The sequence below is a fragment of the Equus quagga genome, chromosome 8 (assembly GCF_021613505.1).
Source record: "Equus quagga isolate Etosha38 chromosome 8, UCLA_HA_Equagga_1.0, whole genome shotgun sequence".
In the NCBI taxonomy this organism is placed as follows: domain Eukaryota; kingdom Metazoa; phylum Chordata; class Mammalia; order Perissodactyla; family Equidae; genus Equus; species Equus quagga.
The window spans coordinates 35,972,442-35,988,674 of NC_060274.1; the positions used below are offsets into that span (position 1 = coordinate 35,972,442).

General features: G+C 42.2%; 1 protein-coding gene across 1 annotated transcript in view; it reads right to left on the minus strand.

Annotated features, from left to right (window-relative positions):
- The window catches only part of VPS41 (VPS41 subunit of HOPS complex), a 177,852-nt gene extending 167,531 nt beyond the window's left edge, over nucleotides 1-10,321 (minus strand). Inside the window, exons 1-2 of the mRNA XM_046669630.1 lie at nucleotides 10,290-10,321; nucleotides 330-368 (exon numbers count right to left, since the gene is read on the minus strand). Of these exons, the coding sequence (XP_046525586.1) occupies nucleotides 330-368; nucleotides 10,290-10,310 (60 nt within the window). The 5' untranslated portion in view covers nucleotides 10,311-10,321. The remainder of the gene's footprint in view (nucleotides 1-329; nucleotides 369-10,289) is intronic.
- Between the last annotated feature and the right edge of the window lie 5,912 nt (nucleotides 10,322-16,233).

A 16,233-nucleotide genomic window follows, 5' to 3' on the forward strand; every position in this document is an offset into this window, starting at 1 on the left:
TACAGTAGTTCTCTTAAAAATTAGATTTTTAAAGTGTTGAGATTAGTTTGTAAAACTCTGAATCAATTTTCCTACTGCCAATATGCTTCAGATTAAAATATTGTTCAAGATGAGGAGAAAACTTTTTGTCCCTTTTCCTGTTTACTTTTTAAGCTAATCCCTTTAATATTTTTAATGGCAACTGGCAGGTTCTTCCCCAAGGCTCAACCGACCATGGCCCTCCTCCACCACCCCAGCCCCTGGGAAGGCTGCATTTTGCAAGGCAGACCAAGCTCAAGATACTAACATGGTTACCTAGAAATCCCCAGGCTCCTGGATCACCACCTTACCTCAGACTCATCTGTAGATTCTTCAAGAGACTCAGTTTCCTAAAAAGCATGGAGGAAAAAAATGGTCAGAACAGATGACAAAAGAACAAAAAACATTTTCAACGGAAAAGAGTCCTCATGTCCCCACCACTAATACCCCCTGCCCTTTTTTGGAGGTAATTTGCAACTACAGTTGAAAGGACTCCATGTGGCCCGACTCTCAAGGCCTCCTACAATTTCTCCGCACCCTACAGGATGGAGATGGTTACTCGGGGCCACAAGGATCCACTGCTCCTGCCGACCTCCCTCAAGTGGTCAGCAAGTTAACAAATGACCCCAGGAACTTGTCACCTGAGTACACGGAAGGCTTTTCTTTTGCTAAAAATGGAAATCGGTCTGGCAAAGCAGCCTTACTGATCTCGGAAGGGAAGAGGAAACTGCCATCTCAAATTATCTATAAGCCAATTTTTATACAGAAAAGCTCTTGTGCTGTTAATTATTATTGCTATTAATCTGGCTGAGTCAAAATGATTGTCTTGGTTAAACAACTTTTACAAAAGAATTCCCCTAGAGTGGTACCTATCAGACACAGTGCAAAAAAGCCGTATAATTTACATCCACTCTTTAAACCATTAACCAGAAGACAGATTCTGCCATTTAACACAGTTTCTCTCTTGCTAGACAATGAATCTTGCTGCTCTGAAGAAAACAAAGCAAAGGGGAAAAACTGACTGGATCCTGCTAATCTCTCACCTGTCCACCGAAAGAGAGAATCTGCTGATGCCATGCCTCCTCAAAGAGGTCAGCAAAATGAAGATTTACTTAACGTACTTATAGATATCAATAGCAATAAAAGGTTGCGACTAATATGCTGACACTGAATGTAAGCATTTTACAACAATCCATGAGCGAAAGAAAGAACAAAAAAAATGGGGCAAGGACATTTTAGATATAACTAATATTTTTTCAAGGAAAAGAATGAACATTTTCTAGAAAGTTAGAAGCATGTATTACTCAATGCAAAATGGACAGTAGGATTTGCCAAGGCAAGTCTGGTGTTTGAAAACATTCTAATTTCATTCATCAAAAATCAGGAAAGGCCTGGCAGGTTCTGGAGCAGTCTCTGCTCTTGAAGGCCATGTGTAAAATGTAGACGAGTGTTACTTGTAATTAAGAATTTTACTAAGTTACATTACTAACCATGGTGAATATGAGAATCATCTCTACATAGCAGTGCAGTCTGTTTAGTTTAATGTTCATCTAAGTCTTAGAAAGTTCTTATTAATTTGGAGCTACAATCTCTCCACAGTAATTTTTTGTTCTCAGCGCCAAAACGACACACAAAAAATTCAGTTCTTCTGCTACTCAACAGTTCTCCAGAGTTAATGACACAAATCATGCCTACCCTTCGAAACTGTCTCTCCTCTGTGCTAACCATCCGCAGTTCCTAGATTTAGTCCATTTGCCATCCTGATCCTTCTCTTTTGAACACACTCCACTTAATATTAACAGTCACTATTCTGATGTCTTTACTGTGCATCTATTATATATTGCTCACAATGCTAAGTGCTTTACATGTAGCATCTTGAAATTTTCTAACAATCTCTGAGGTGAGGTTGACCATTTAAATGACTTCTAACATGCCTCGCTCCCTGACAGTCTCTGATCAAGTTACCAGCATTAGCAGAACAGGGTTTGACAACTGTGCCAATAAGCCACAACTAGGAATATAGCTGTGGAAAATATAGAAAATATAGGAAAATAGGGAAATTCCTATTTCCAGGCTTTACAACTCTAAAAGAACACTTGACTGCTCTTTTCAGAGAAATTACATTAAACCTAAGGAAAAAATTTTTTTCTTATTTGGAATCCATTCAAATATGTATATGGGGTATAAGGACAAATGTCCCATTTACGTTCTTCATTAAAACTAAAACATAAGTCCCCAACTAGTGGTTCTTCATTAAAACTAAAACATAAGTCCCCAACTAGTGATTCCAATCCAAAAACTCAAAATCAAACGACACTCTTGTTCCCCACCAGAAAACACGCAGGGCCAGAATCTGACACCTTGAGGCATGGGGGCCTCAGAAATAGGAGGCTTCTGGGAAAAGCAGGCTCTGAGTCGCTCCCTGAGGCTGCTGGTATCTGTCCAGAACATTTACTCCAGGACACTCTCAGACTTAGCCTCAGCACCAGCACGAACCTCCCAAATACAGCTGTGGCCTCAAAAAATTACACTTTTGTCCACAACGCTACCAAAGCAATGCATGAGTGACTTCAGGAATTATCCTGGTCTGTTATTACTCAGCTTCACTCATTCATCAGGCCCCTCGGCAGAATGCTCTGGAGACAGATGGGCAAACAAGAAGACAGGAAGTGAAGGTCCCCAGCAAGGGATCAAAGAAGCATGGCTGAGCCCTGGGAAAGGTGACCACTTAGAAAGAGTCGATGACTTTCAAACACTTTTTGACTCCACACTCTCTCTTTCAAAGAATCTAACTTCAAATCATGAAAACATAAGTTATAAAACTGCTGTTTTCTAAGTGAAACAAGCCAGAAACAAAAAGACAAGTATTGTAGCATCCCACTTAGATGAGCCAGAAAGTAGAACAGAGGTTGGGCAGGGGCCGGGGGAGGGGGGATGCGGAGTTACTGTTTAATGGGGACAGAGTTTCAGTTTGTGACGATGAAAAGTTCTAGAGATGGGTGGTGGTGATGGTTGCACAACAATGTGAATGTACCTAATGCCACTGGATCATACATTTAAAAATGGTTAAAATGGTAACTATTATGTATATTTTACCACAATAAAAAAAATTGTGCTGTTCTGATTGAAGCAAAATGATGGGCTAGAAGGCACGCAGTGACACAAACGTACAGCTGAACAAATCCTGCGACAACAGGCTGAAAGCTAAACTCAACAAGGATCTCACTCTCCTTTCTTTTGCAACCAATCCCTTACACGTAATCACCTACCTAAACAGCTTTACTTAACGATCTCTGCGCCTTGACAGGTGATCTCTCCTAACCATTCATCAACTGCTGTCAGGATCATCTTCCCAAACACACCTCGGGCTGGGCACGGCCTTCCTCGGAGAACCCTCAGGAGTCAGGAGATCGCAGTTTTCCCAGCAGGGCAGTCAAAGCCCACGCCAACGTGGCCCCCTACAGACTTTTAGCCTCATTTCCCACTCGCTGCACAAACCCACAGCCCTCCAGCCACAGTGGGTGACTTCTCACAAATATTTCTATGCCAGGGCTGGCAAAATGGTGGCCTATGGTCTGGGTGGGGTCTGCAGGAGTTTTCTTCAAACTGGGTAGCATTTTTAAGACTTTTACATAAAACTCTGTATTTCTGACTTCATAAAATTCAGACCATATGTCTCCACGGGATCCACATTTCCGTGTAACATCAGCTGGAGCCGAGCAGCTGTGCCCGAGACAGAATGCTCCTCACCCACCGCCCCGACTTCCAATTTCCCTACACCATACAATCCCAGTCGTTCCCACTGCCCTCTGCCTGCCTTGAGCTTCTGATGCTTGCGCTGAGCATCCTTAAGTGGTTCCCTCGGCTTAGAAGGCCCTTGGCCCAACCCCACACTCATCCTAGGGGTCCTCCAATTCCCACTACGCTCTACAGGTTCAAGGAAACACTCAGGTGGTAACTTCAGGGGGCAGTAACAAAGGGCCTTCACTCTTGCTTCAACAAGAGAGCTTGGATTTTATGTTTTATATTTTCATGTTGTCAATCTGAGGCTAAAAAAGTTTGAAACTCACTGGCTGTTTCTACATCCTTTCTAAACCTTTCTTCATGGCCCATTCTAGGTCTCACCTCTTTCAGAGTTGTCTCCAGTGAGCCCAGGCCACACGGTCCACATCTGGCTTCCTGTGGCCTGTTTCTTCCCATCCCCCTCAGCTCGCTCACCTAATATTAACCACCTTGTCCTAAGAGTTGTCCTTTTAAATATACTGTGGATAAACCCGATGGCTTTTGCCTTTTTGTGTCCCACTACCATCCACAAAGGAACAGCTCAACACCCATTTGCTGGTGATGACGATAAGAAAAAGCAGCCACCTAAAACAGTAAGATTGTGCCTCCTCTGTTTATTCCTTTTCCACTTATAAGGAACACCAAGTGCATTTTCTCCAGGCAGATGCTTGAATTATTGGCTCACGGCTACACGTCAGTTCTAGAAGGGGGACTGGAGTAAGATGGCAGCGATCAAAGATACAGCAATTCCAACAGAATGTTAACCTAGCAGCAGCCCTTGGAAGGGGCCAACGGGGCTCACAGAAGACCCCTCCAATAAGGGCTTTCAACCCACTCCCCCCCCAAATCCCACCATCAGCACAGGCCCCAGGACAATGGCTGGAAGAGACTCAGCACAGCTGGCTCAGAGGCCAGACAGGGTTCAGAAGACTGTCAGCCCAGAAGGAGAGACAGAAGCCAGGACCTCCCAGGTCATGAAGTCCACAGAATTTTGAGTATACACACTGTCTGTTGGGGGAAAAAACAGAATTTGGGGGAGGAAGAGGAGGCTAGAGCCTGAGGAAGGCCAGCTCCAAACTTTGCTGGATAAAGATAGCAGAGACCAGGCCCCGGGAAATCAGGCCGGGCTGGAAACAGACGTGAAACACTCAACCCTGGATGCCAGGGCTACCACCTGAAACACTAATTGTACACCAGAGCTGCACTGAGTGGAAGAGTGTGACAGATCCCAATGTCTGACACAAGCACAGGGCAGAGGAAATATTTTATGACATGCATTTGATATCCCTGTGTCACAGAGGCCCAATTTCAGACAACTCTTGGGCACCCGAGGATAGCCGGTTGAGTAGGAAAGATGAAAGGCACCTGGGGAACTGGCAGGAGCAGGGGGACTCAGGTTTCCAACCCTGTCCAGCCCACTAGGCTCCACTCCTGCACTCATCTTATTCTGCACATGAAGAAAAACTTTGAGGTCAGCCCCAGCTCGGTGACCTAGTGACGCAGGCCCAAATGTGACTTTGCATCAGAATTACCTAAACTCGGTTTGGGGAACGGGCTAATTCCTGCGAATACAGTCCATCTTCACAGGGGATTCAGCAGTATAAAGAAGAACCTAGAATCACAAGCATTTGGTAAAAAAAAAAAAAAAAAAAAAAACACTAAGGAGGACCAAGTTTCTGGAAGAAACAGGGCAGTTGAGACTGAGCAGCCATGCGTGGGAGCTGCAGGAAACACAGAAGCCCCTGACCTGGTGAGAGCTCCCTCTCCAAGGTGGTAACGTGGGTGTAGGGGAGACTAGTAATCAGCTGGTGACCTCCACCTCCAGCCAACCAACCCAGATGAAGATGCGAAGAAAACCTTACCAGACAGTAAGCATGTCCAGCTAAGCGAATTTGTGACTACATTTTATTTACGGGATGGTAAAACGTGGGCCCTCTAAAAATGTCTCTGATCCTGTGCTTTTAAAACTTCTCGTTTGGGGCTTTGTTTTTCCCTTACTAATTTATTAGCAAAGTTGCTTTTAAAAGATCTGTCTTGGCCAAGCTGTAAGAAAAGAGCATTGTGCAGACCTACGCCAATCCAAGTCCGGGTCCCTGTCCAGCCATCATCCTATGTACCCGGCAAGCACTTCAACCCAGCACTTCAACAGACTTTATCTCATTTCATGCTCACAAGAGTCCTGGGGAATAAAGTGCTCAATCTACAGGCAAGAAACGTGCGGCACTCAAATACGTGTTGACTTGATTTTTATTTTACACATGGGGCTCATCACATGGGAGCATCCACGTTCATGGATGTGCTACCTGATAATCCGCAAATGCTCTACAATACAGACAGAATTTCCCTAATTTCTACAACATAAAGGGAGAATTCAAAGTAGAAACTCTCCTTTCAAAGTAGAAACCTATTCCTCTGGTCAAGGAATAGATGGTCTGATTGACCAAAGATTTTAATGGACTAGGTGCCCTGCTGGTTAGTAGGAAAGATAAAAGGGTACCTGCAGAGCTGGCAGATAAGGAATGTAGGAAATTAATCGACGATACATTTGAATGAATAACTTTCACAAGTTTCAAGTAAGACAAAATAACACAAATTCCAGTGAGCCTAAGCTACAATGTGACATGTTGGATTCAGAAGTCTAGTCTCCCCCTAATAAATTCACTGGAACATTTTATTAAGCACCTAGTGCCTGTGGAGCACTGGCCCCGTGAGAGATGCAGACATGAGGGCGCTCTGTCCTGATTCTTGAGGACTCAGCAATACGTAGGAGAAATAAGACAAATACACACACAACCAGACTTCAAGAAGAATGTTACTCGTAAGAGAGGGATGGACAAAGACTGTTGCGCATGTGTGATCATGAAGGTCAGGTATAAATCATTTTGGGACTACGTAAAACTGCTGGTTAGAATTTTTCCAGGCAGAACGCAGGGTATTTCTTCTTTCTGTGATCTATGTAATATACACGCAGCTATTTTTGCAAACTACCTTAACCATACTCAGCATAAACAAGGATTTCCCAATGACTTAAGAAAAACGTTCATTCACATCCAAAAAGTGATCTTTAGTTTGTGAGTCTGTGAACTGTTTCATGTTAGGTTAACTCATTCAGCCCAGATCTCATTATTTTTTGTTCTTCCTAAAACTAAGCTGGGAAAAAAAGCAATCACCAAAGAATATAACATTCAGAAAAGTTAAGAGGAGAGGTTTAGTTTTGTCTTGCTCATTTTGGAAGGCTGTGCGCATTTATAGAACACGGTGTCAAAGAAAAAGCTTCCTTTGCCCTAATCTGTCATTGTAGTTAATTTTAATATACATCTCAGTTTTTAAAGCACTCGGGGTGAAAAATTATGTCAAGATTTCCTAAAAAGGGGCCAGTCCCAAGGCCGAGTGGTTAAGTTTGCGTGCTCTGCTTCGGCGGCCCAGGGTTTCTCGGGTTCGGATCCTGGGCGTGGACATGGCACCACTCGTCAGGCCATGCTGAGGCGGCATCCCACATGCCACAACTAGGAGGATCCACAACTAAAAAAATATATAACTATGTACTGGGGGGATTTGGGGAGAAAAAGCAGGGGAAAAAAAAAGATTGGCAACCATTGTTAGCTCAGGTGCCAATCTTTAAAAGAAAAAAAGATTTCATAAAAGGTTCAAAGTAGCAGAAAAGAACCAGCAAATTTATATACTCCACTTTTGTGCACTTTTAGCCTTCAAAAAATTATATAATAAAGGTCTACTATGGTGGTCAGATTTTAAGGGATTCCTACCATGAAATGCAAAATGCACAAATCAAGCAGAGTGAGAAAAGTCTAACTGTTTTTAATCTACAAAGGACTGATAATATGGGTACAATTATTTACCAGCTTTCTTTTTTTTTTCAGGAAGATTAGCCCTGAGCTAACATCCGTGCCCATCTTCCTCCACTTTATATGTGGGCAGGCCCCCTACTAGCTTTCTTTTAAAAAAATAAACAGAACAACAACTCGTGAATGTTAGCCTCTCTCTGGTCTTTTTGAGAATGACACTGACACGATGGGGACAGGGCGTGAACACCTGCTCTAGGAGTACGCTGGCTGGGAAAGCATCAAAGATGAAGTGATGGCTTGAAGGAAATGTACTACGGTGATAAGGGCTAATTCTCCTTCATAAAGGAAAAAATGATTTAGAGTTAGGTTCCTGAGTGTTTTTTAAAAGGCAAGAGTTCTCTTGAAAAATCATGAGCTTTGGAGATAGAAGATGAGATTACAGATATAAGTCTGAGCAAGTTACTTGAGTTGTCTGAATTTCAGGTTGCTTATTTGTAAAATGCAATCATTTAATACCTATTGAGTGCCAATCACTATTCTAGGTGTCAGGCATACAGCAGTGAACAAATCCTTGCCATCATGGAACCTACATTCTAATGGGGAGAAGATACAGAAATATACAGAATATACAGAAAAAATAAACAGAAATTTAAAAACACAGTATGTCAGATGATGATGAGCTCCGAGGAGAAAAATAATGGAGGAAAAAGGTTTCAAAGAACGGTCAGGGAAGTCTCACTCGAAAGGTAACACTTGGACAAAGACATGGTGGAAGTGAGACAGAAAGCCCTGTAGACATCTAGGGTCAAAAAAGGGAGTAGCATGAGCCGAGGTCCTGAGGTAGAAACACGCCAGCCTTGCTGAGGGAACAGGAAGAAAGCCAGTTTAGCTGGTGCAGAGTGACAGAAGGGGAGAAGAGTATTGGAAGATGAGGTCAGAGAAGAGGACAGGAGCAACTGGGGCAAGGTCCTGTAGGGCAAACAGGCCATTATAAGGACTCTGGCTTTTCCTTGGAGTGCAATGCGAAGCCACCCGAAGGTTTGAAACAGGAGGTGCTTGTCCTGACTTATATATCAGAATCAACCTTTACCACACAGGATTCTTTTGTGAGGACCAAATACGACGTGAAAGGGTTCTTTAAACCAGAAAGTGCTGCAAAAATGCGAAGCATTCTTATGATATCACTAACTTTCTAGGTTAGTGATTTAATCATCATCTTTTTACAACAGACAGCTTTGCCAAACTCCCCTTCTGCACAAAACTGTAGTAAATACTAAGAGCAACTCTTTCCATTTCTAGTCCACTATACTTAAGAATTAAAGGAGCTTGGTTTTTTGCTGTTAAATCAAACCACAAAAAATATTTCAAAATGAAATGAAGGTGGACAGCGCATTAATCAACCTCACCACTGTCATCAAACCTAGCAATGAGTCAGGAAATTATACGTGCCTAATGTGCATTTTCCTTTCAACTCTTTCGAACACAAGAGAGAGGCTCTACTGGCAGCTAGGGGACTCTCCTATTATCACAATGACCACCCAAACCAAATTTCTACCTAGGCAAATTTCTTAATTATTAGCATATATCGAATGTACAGAGGGCAAACTGTCATTACGTACATGAAGTATGTTGCAAAAGGTACAAATTAAATGATTAAACTAGGGAAACTTCTCATCATGATACCAAACAGCTCATCATCTAGAGGTAATTATGGAAACTGACAGCCTTATTAATTAGTGAGGAAAAGCAACGCCAAGCTGAATTGACACTGGAAATGGAACTAAGGTATTTCCCCAAGCTCTGGTCTTTGTCTGCTCTTGTTTGTCTTCTTGATGTTACTTTGCTGTTTCATCTACTGTCTCGCTACCACTATTGGCTGTGTGAAAATAACTCATATTCCCGTCGTTAACTTCTACGCTAAACTCCAGTGCCACACGGCTGGGCTTTGACTGGACACTGCGATCTGAAGTCCTGCCAGCATCAAATAAGCCCACGAAACTTGTACTAAGCCCAACTTGTAGTAAGCACTTGAACTTTGTGTACTAACCCATGCCATCTTAAACCACCCTCCGAGGACCCTACTGTTATTACCTCCGTCTTATAATTAAAAGTTAAATAATTAGCCCAAAGCCACATATTAAAAAGAACCAGCTCTGGAGCCTAGGCATTTGTGCTCCAGAATCGATGCACGTAACCGCAGCGGCCCGCCACAAAGCTTGGTACCTAAATGCAATAGATGCGAAACAAAACTCATCCTTTACTCTCTCCTAGCCCTCCTGCAAGTCAGCTCTCATGGTCCTACTTCGAGAGAAAAGGAATTTAAATTACAGTCATCTGGCCTCAACTCAAGGCACCCCCTCACGCCTCCCACGGGCAGGCTGTCCCCTGGGGTAGCCCAGGCTGCCTTCAAGCCGAAATTCCCCCGAACACAGACCACAGGGGCCGCGCCGCAGGAAGGGCGGCCTCGCCAGCGAAGGCGGGGGTGTGTCAGGCGCTTTCGCGGGTGCCCTCCAGAAGCTGGCTCCCACCCGCTCTCTGCTCCCCGAAATGGGCTTTCCCGCCGGCCTGGCCCGCCTTGGGCCTGCCGCGCCCGCCCGCAGCCCGCCCCGCCACATGCTCCCCTGCCAGCCCCCGACCGCTTCGCCCTCCTCCCCACTGCCCTCGTCCAGCAGTTGCAGTCTTTACCTGCTCCTCTGCTTCCGCCATGGTGCAGCCGGGGGGGTCACATGACAGACCCGGAAATGAGAGAACCCAAGACACTGGAGCCCGGTGCCTGCTGGGAAATGTAGTTTTAGCAGCGTCTCAGTCGGGAGGTCCTTTCTGTTGGGCCTCATTTCTGCTTTTGACTTTCCAAGCTGAATGAAGTTGTGCTTTGGAGAGTCTGAACGTAACGACTGTTAACGCTATGATTTATTTTACTGTTGTGATTGTTTTCTTGATTATATAGTATTTATTAACATTTACTATATATCAGGCCCTGGGTTTATAGCTTTGCATAAATTATCTCATTTAATTCTCCCAGCATTCCCTACCATTAACTCCATTTATAAAGAACATCGTGGCTCAAAGGTCACACAGCTAGTAAGAGGCAGAACTGGGATTAGAATTTGGCTTTGTCTGATGCCAAAGATTCTGTGATTACCAAATGCTGCTTAGTCTAAAAGTGTTCTTGCCGTTTCTTTTTTGAGAATTTTAAGTGAACATAAGGCATAAATCAGTCTTTGCAGTAGAGAATCAGACAAAAATTTATACTCTGGAGATATTTATTTAGCTTGTACTTCCTGATGCTTTCAGTTGGTATCTTCTTCTGACATCCGGACATTGAAATTAAAACGAATCTCTGTTGTTCAATTAAATAATATGTTAAGATTTTACTGAGTATATTCTATAGGTAAATATTCAAGATAGAAGATATAATGTAAATTTATCCTTGGCAAGATCTGTAAAACCACTCTATTACTTCCACCCTGTAGGATGAACAATTCCCTCTCATGTCTCTGGGCATTATGAACTCTCCTTCCTAATCCTCAGGAATTTACGGTATCTTGTCCAAAGACGGGCATTTTTTTCTTTCCACTCCTCTCCAATAGCTGGTTACTAGCAGAGGGCATCACAAATGGCAGCACATCATGGGTTCCCAGTGGCCTTTTTGACTTCCTATGCTCCCATGGACTCTGATCCTATAGAAAGTTAGGGACTCAGCATTTGTGCCTCCGAGGTCTCTAGCTGTAACCTGCTCAACCCATGATTCCTCAATAGACGGGGTGACTGTCTGAGACACTTGTCTTCTCTCCTGGGCCTCAACAGCTAGCTCCATCCTCTTCCTCCAAGCCTTGCTGGGGTCCTTCTCCCATTTTGCTGATCACTCAGTCACAGGGAATAAAGACAGACCAACTCTACGGCATTGAGATATCGATAGCCAGGCACTCAGTGCCCTAAGTGTAGACCTTTCCAGTCCATGAGTTTCTAAGATCGTCTCTTGCAAAAGCAGCCCAGGACCAACCATTGCTCATGATGGACTCCAAGTCCCAAAAGGACCCTTATACAGACCCAAAAGGTGTGGAGTCCTCAGTCCAGTCTCCCTAGGAAAGAGAAATAAGCCTAGCCCTTCTACTTTTCTGACTTTCCTCCCAAGCTGTAATTTCCCATTTTTCCATTGTGACCTAGACCCACCCATAAACCTTTAGTGGGTCCGATTGAAGATGTAGCCAAAGTTTGCTGCAGATTCTCCTCTGCTCACTCAACCTCAGAAACTCTGGATTCCTCAAGACCGTTCCCCATTCAATGTACTGTCTTGACTATAATAAAATACGATGAGCGTATTACTCAATATGATGGATCTATTACTATTTCCTTTTGGACCGACTGGAAAGTGAAGAGACCCAGATATGGAACGATGAATTAGAGGAAGAAACCCACTATAAGCTAGCATCTTCACGCTGTGCCTGTAGGGGAGATGAAATTCACATGTGACCTCCGAGCCCCAGGTTTTCTCAAGTGAAATGAATTTTGGGCTCCCTTATCTGGGAGATCCTCTCCGCTACTGCTACTCAAAGTGTGACTCACGGACCAGCAGCATCAATATCACGTGACTTGGAGCTTGTAAGAAATGAAGAGCTTAGGGCCCTCCAGAAACCTACTGAAGTGGAATCTGGAGTTTGGTAATATCCCCACATGATACATATGTACATTAAAGTTTGAGAAGTGTTCAGCTTAAAAACCTTTCATTCTATGGCAAATCACCTATTTTTTTCTTGCACATCATCTGTTCACCCTCTCCCAACTTCAAGCTATGGAGGTAAAGATGAGTCAACTTGTCATTTTCGATCTATAGGACCTAATACTGGGACTTCAAAAACCAGACCTAGTACCTTCTATTTGTAGAGTGGTTCACTGGTTTTAAGGATTTGCCTCATAAATTTGTTGTATAGGTCTGAAACAGTTTACTAACTCAATAGATTGTAGTCATTTTACTCATGATAACAACCTATTTCATTGTTTAAACAATATGAATGGCTTCAATGTTTTCCATTATAAAATAATATTTCTAAATTTAGGAAATGTGAAAAATCAGCCAAGTGGAAAGTTGAGGTAAAAAAATTCACCTCTAGGGGCTGGCCCCGTGGCCGAGTGGTTAAGTTCGCACGCTCCACTGCAGGCGGCCCAGTGTTTCGTTGGTTCGAATCCTGGGCGTGGACATGGCACTGCTCATCAAACCACGCTGAGGCAGCGTCCCACATGCCACAACTAGAAGGACCCATAACGAAGAATATACAACTATGTACTGGGGGGCTTTGGGGAGAAAAAGGAAACAATAAAATCTTTAAAAAAAATTCACCTCTATATCTCTTCTAATGAGATGATAGTTTATAGATTCTTTTCCCAATCTTTAAGCTTCCATTCCTTCTTAGATTGCTACCTTTTCAGTCTAAAGGTCTTTCTTGACAGCCAGTGACAAGCAAAATTATACCACATTACACTACTGACTCAAAGGAATGACCTTAGTCTTTCTTTAATTAACTTTCTCTCCCAAATAGCTAAAATAATATTTATGTTCTCTCTAGCAATTTTGGCAATCCTTAGCTTATTTTTCTGTTTAGTTTTTCAAAACCTATGCCCGCTGAAACTTGTTACCTTCTGGTAGTCTAGATGTCATTTTAAGATATAGCGAATTGGAAGGTTCCCTGAGCAACCACGCTAGAGTTTTTTAAAGAACATTTTTCTAACTACAAAAATAATGCATATTCACAATAATTGGAAAAATATAAAAAATATGTAAAATTCAAATGCCACTTCTAGTTCCTCCATCTAGATCATCGCTGTTGAAAATGTTTGTTTTTTTCCCCTCTCTCTCTTTCTGTCTCTCTTCCTCTCTTCTCTTCTCTCTTTCTTCATGTTTAAAGTTTTTTTAAGCAAAAATCATGTTAAGTTTTGTCATCTGTTTTCCTTACTTAGTCATATTTCAAGATGATTTTCCGATAACCTTATACAATGTTGCTCTAAACGATATGACTTTAATGGTGCACATTAAACTTACATTCTATGAAAATACCGTGATTTATATAATCAGTTCTTTTTCGTTGCGTACTTTGAGTATATCTAATTAACATCCTTTTGCATAATTTTGGCAGATGCTCTAATGAAAGGTAGTATCAATTGTAGAAATAAGTGAAGACCAACCAAATGAGAAAAACTAAGGCTATTTATTTGGAACCTGCTCCAGCAAGGAAGTCAGTGACTATCACTTGTGTTTTAGCAGAAACTCAAAGGTGGGCAGAGAAGTGGGAAAGCTTTATACCAGACAAAAGGGAAGGCTTCAGGTGTCCCCTGATGGAGGCCATTTGTATGGGGGAGCTGTAGCTGAAATTAGAGGGGGTACACCCTGTGTTATTGGTTAGGGGTGCATGTTTAGCTTTCTCTGGTTGGTCCTAAGTTGGAAGCAGGGATAAAAATTAGGAAAGCTGTCAGTTATTAATCAAGTCCTGGCCGCCTTGAGTCGAGTGTTACAGAAGTTATTGTTTAGCTTCCTGGATTGTTACTAAATTAGCAGCCTGATGTCCTGCAAGCCTGACTTGTAGCAGGCTGGGTCCTGGGCTGTTGTTGTGGATGAGGGCTTGGTTTCCAGGGCAGATTGCTGAAGGCTGTGGGTCAGAGCTCTGTTTTTATGTATGGTCTGGCCATTGTTTGTTTCTATATACCATCTCTCACAATTTATATTCCCAAGAGTTATATATCAGATCTCTATACCCTCCTACCATCAAGCATTCGATACTATAATTTTCTTAAAAATATCATCAGTTTAGTTGGGGGAAAAAAGAATTACTTTTTGTTTTAACTTGTATATCTTTGATCTTTGATGAATTGATATTTTCCATAAATTCACTAGCCGTTTTCCATTCTTTTCTGCATTTTTTGCTCTTGATCTCTACTCATTTTCTGTTGGGAAATTGATCTTTTTCTTATTGAAAAAGAATGTCCAGCAGACAGTTGGTTATCTGGTTTTGAAGCTAATAGAAGTCTGGTGCTAGAGATCAATATTCTGAGATCTTCAGCATACAATTGATGTTTGAAGTACAGGGGACTAACCAATAAAGGGAAAATGCAGCCTAAAATATGGTCTTTGAGAATATATAAATTTGAAGGAAGATTGAAGAGGATGGGGTTTAGATTTGCCGTGGTGGTTCCCTTGCTAGGCTCCTGTGAAACTAGTGTGCCCTGATTTGGATAAGGGGTTTTATTGTTAAAATTAAATAGTCACAGCGATTTCCCACTTCATGGAAAAAAATAATTAATTAGTGGGGAAAATATTGCACTTAGGACTTTTCTCGCAGATGTTTTCTTGGAATCTTTGATTTTGCTATTGCTTAGTTACAAACAAGTACTGAGAAAAAAATACATTAAAATAGTAAATAAATCCTAACAAAAGAATCAGAAAGAAACTATCATGATTGCTTTGACAGCTCCTTATTTTTAAATTAAGATGTGCCAGCATCTAGCACAATGCCTGGCACATAATTGGAGTTCAACAATTATTTGTTCACTAAATCAATTAATTACTTAAATAATTAGTTAATTTAACATATCTCCATTTCATGATGTTTCCCCAAGAACTAGACTTTCCTGGTGCCCTGCCACCATCTGTTCTATGAGAAAATAAGGAGACATTACAGGTTTAGAGTAGAGCGGTGGAATGACATGATGAAGGTGGTGTTTGAGAAGTGTAAGTCAGAAGTTGTGTGAGGGCTCAAAGATGGGAGTGATCAAATTGGTCATAAAGTTCAGAATTGACTTCAGAGAGGAAGGAGCACATCAGTGGTCCATAAAAGACGGGTAACAGGGTCTCAAAGGATAAGTAAAAAGCTGATGGTAGAAAGTAGAGGAAAGGAAAATATCCCATGTAGAAGGAACACTATGAGAAGAGACAGAAGACGTGAAATAACATCCAAACAGTCAGATGTAAGACTAATTAGGTAAGATGATGCTAGAGTCTCTCAATGCCAGGCATAAATTTGTGCATAATTCCATAGGCAGTTGTGGCAGAGATTGCTTATTACCTAGCTAATAGCCATTGACTTCTACTTCTTTGGTAAAAAGAACTCCTATAACACTAGGGACAGCAATTCCCCTATGTAAAAGATATATTTCCTGGCCTCCATAACGTAATTAGATGTGGCTATGTGGTTAAGTTCTAGTCAGTGATATATAAAATGGAAGTGTTGTGTGTGCCTCCCAGGAAAGATTCTTAAAAGTGGACAATGAGCTGAGGATATCCCTTTTATCTTTTTTGCCAGTAGGTTCTCCAGCAACCATCTAGGTCCATGAGGTAATCTTAAGGATGGAAACCAAATGCTAAGGATGAAGTAGAAAGATAGAAGGAGCCTGGGCTCCTGATGACTTTTTGGAGCCACTATGCCACCCCAAACTGCCTGCCTCAAAATTGATTTTGAATGAAAGAATAAACCCTCTTGTTATTGTGGATTGTCTATCAGGTGCATGCAGACTTAATCCTAACTAATCCAGTGGTGAAGACAGACTGAGGATTTTTGAGACTAGAAATGGCATGGCCATAAAGATGTCACCTATTGCGCAAGAGTGAATTATCATTTCCCTACGTGCACACCTGAGAAAT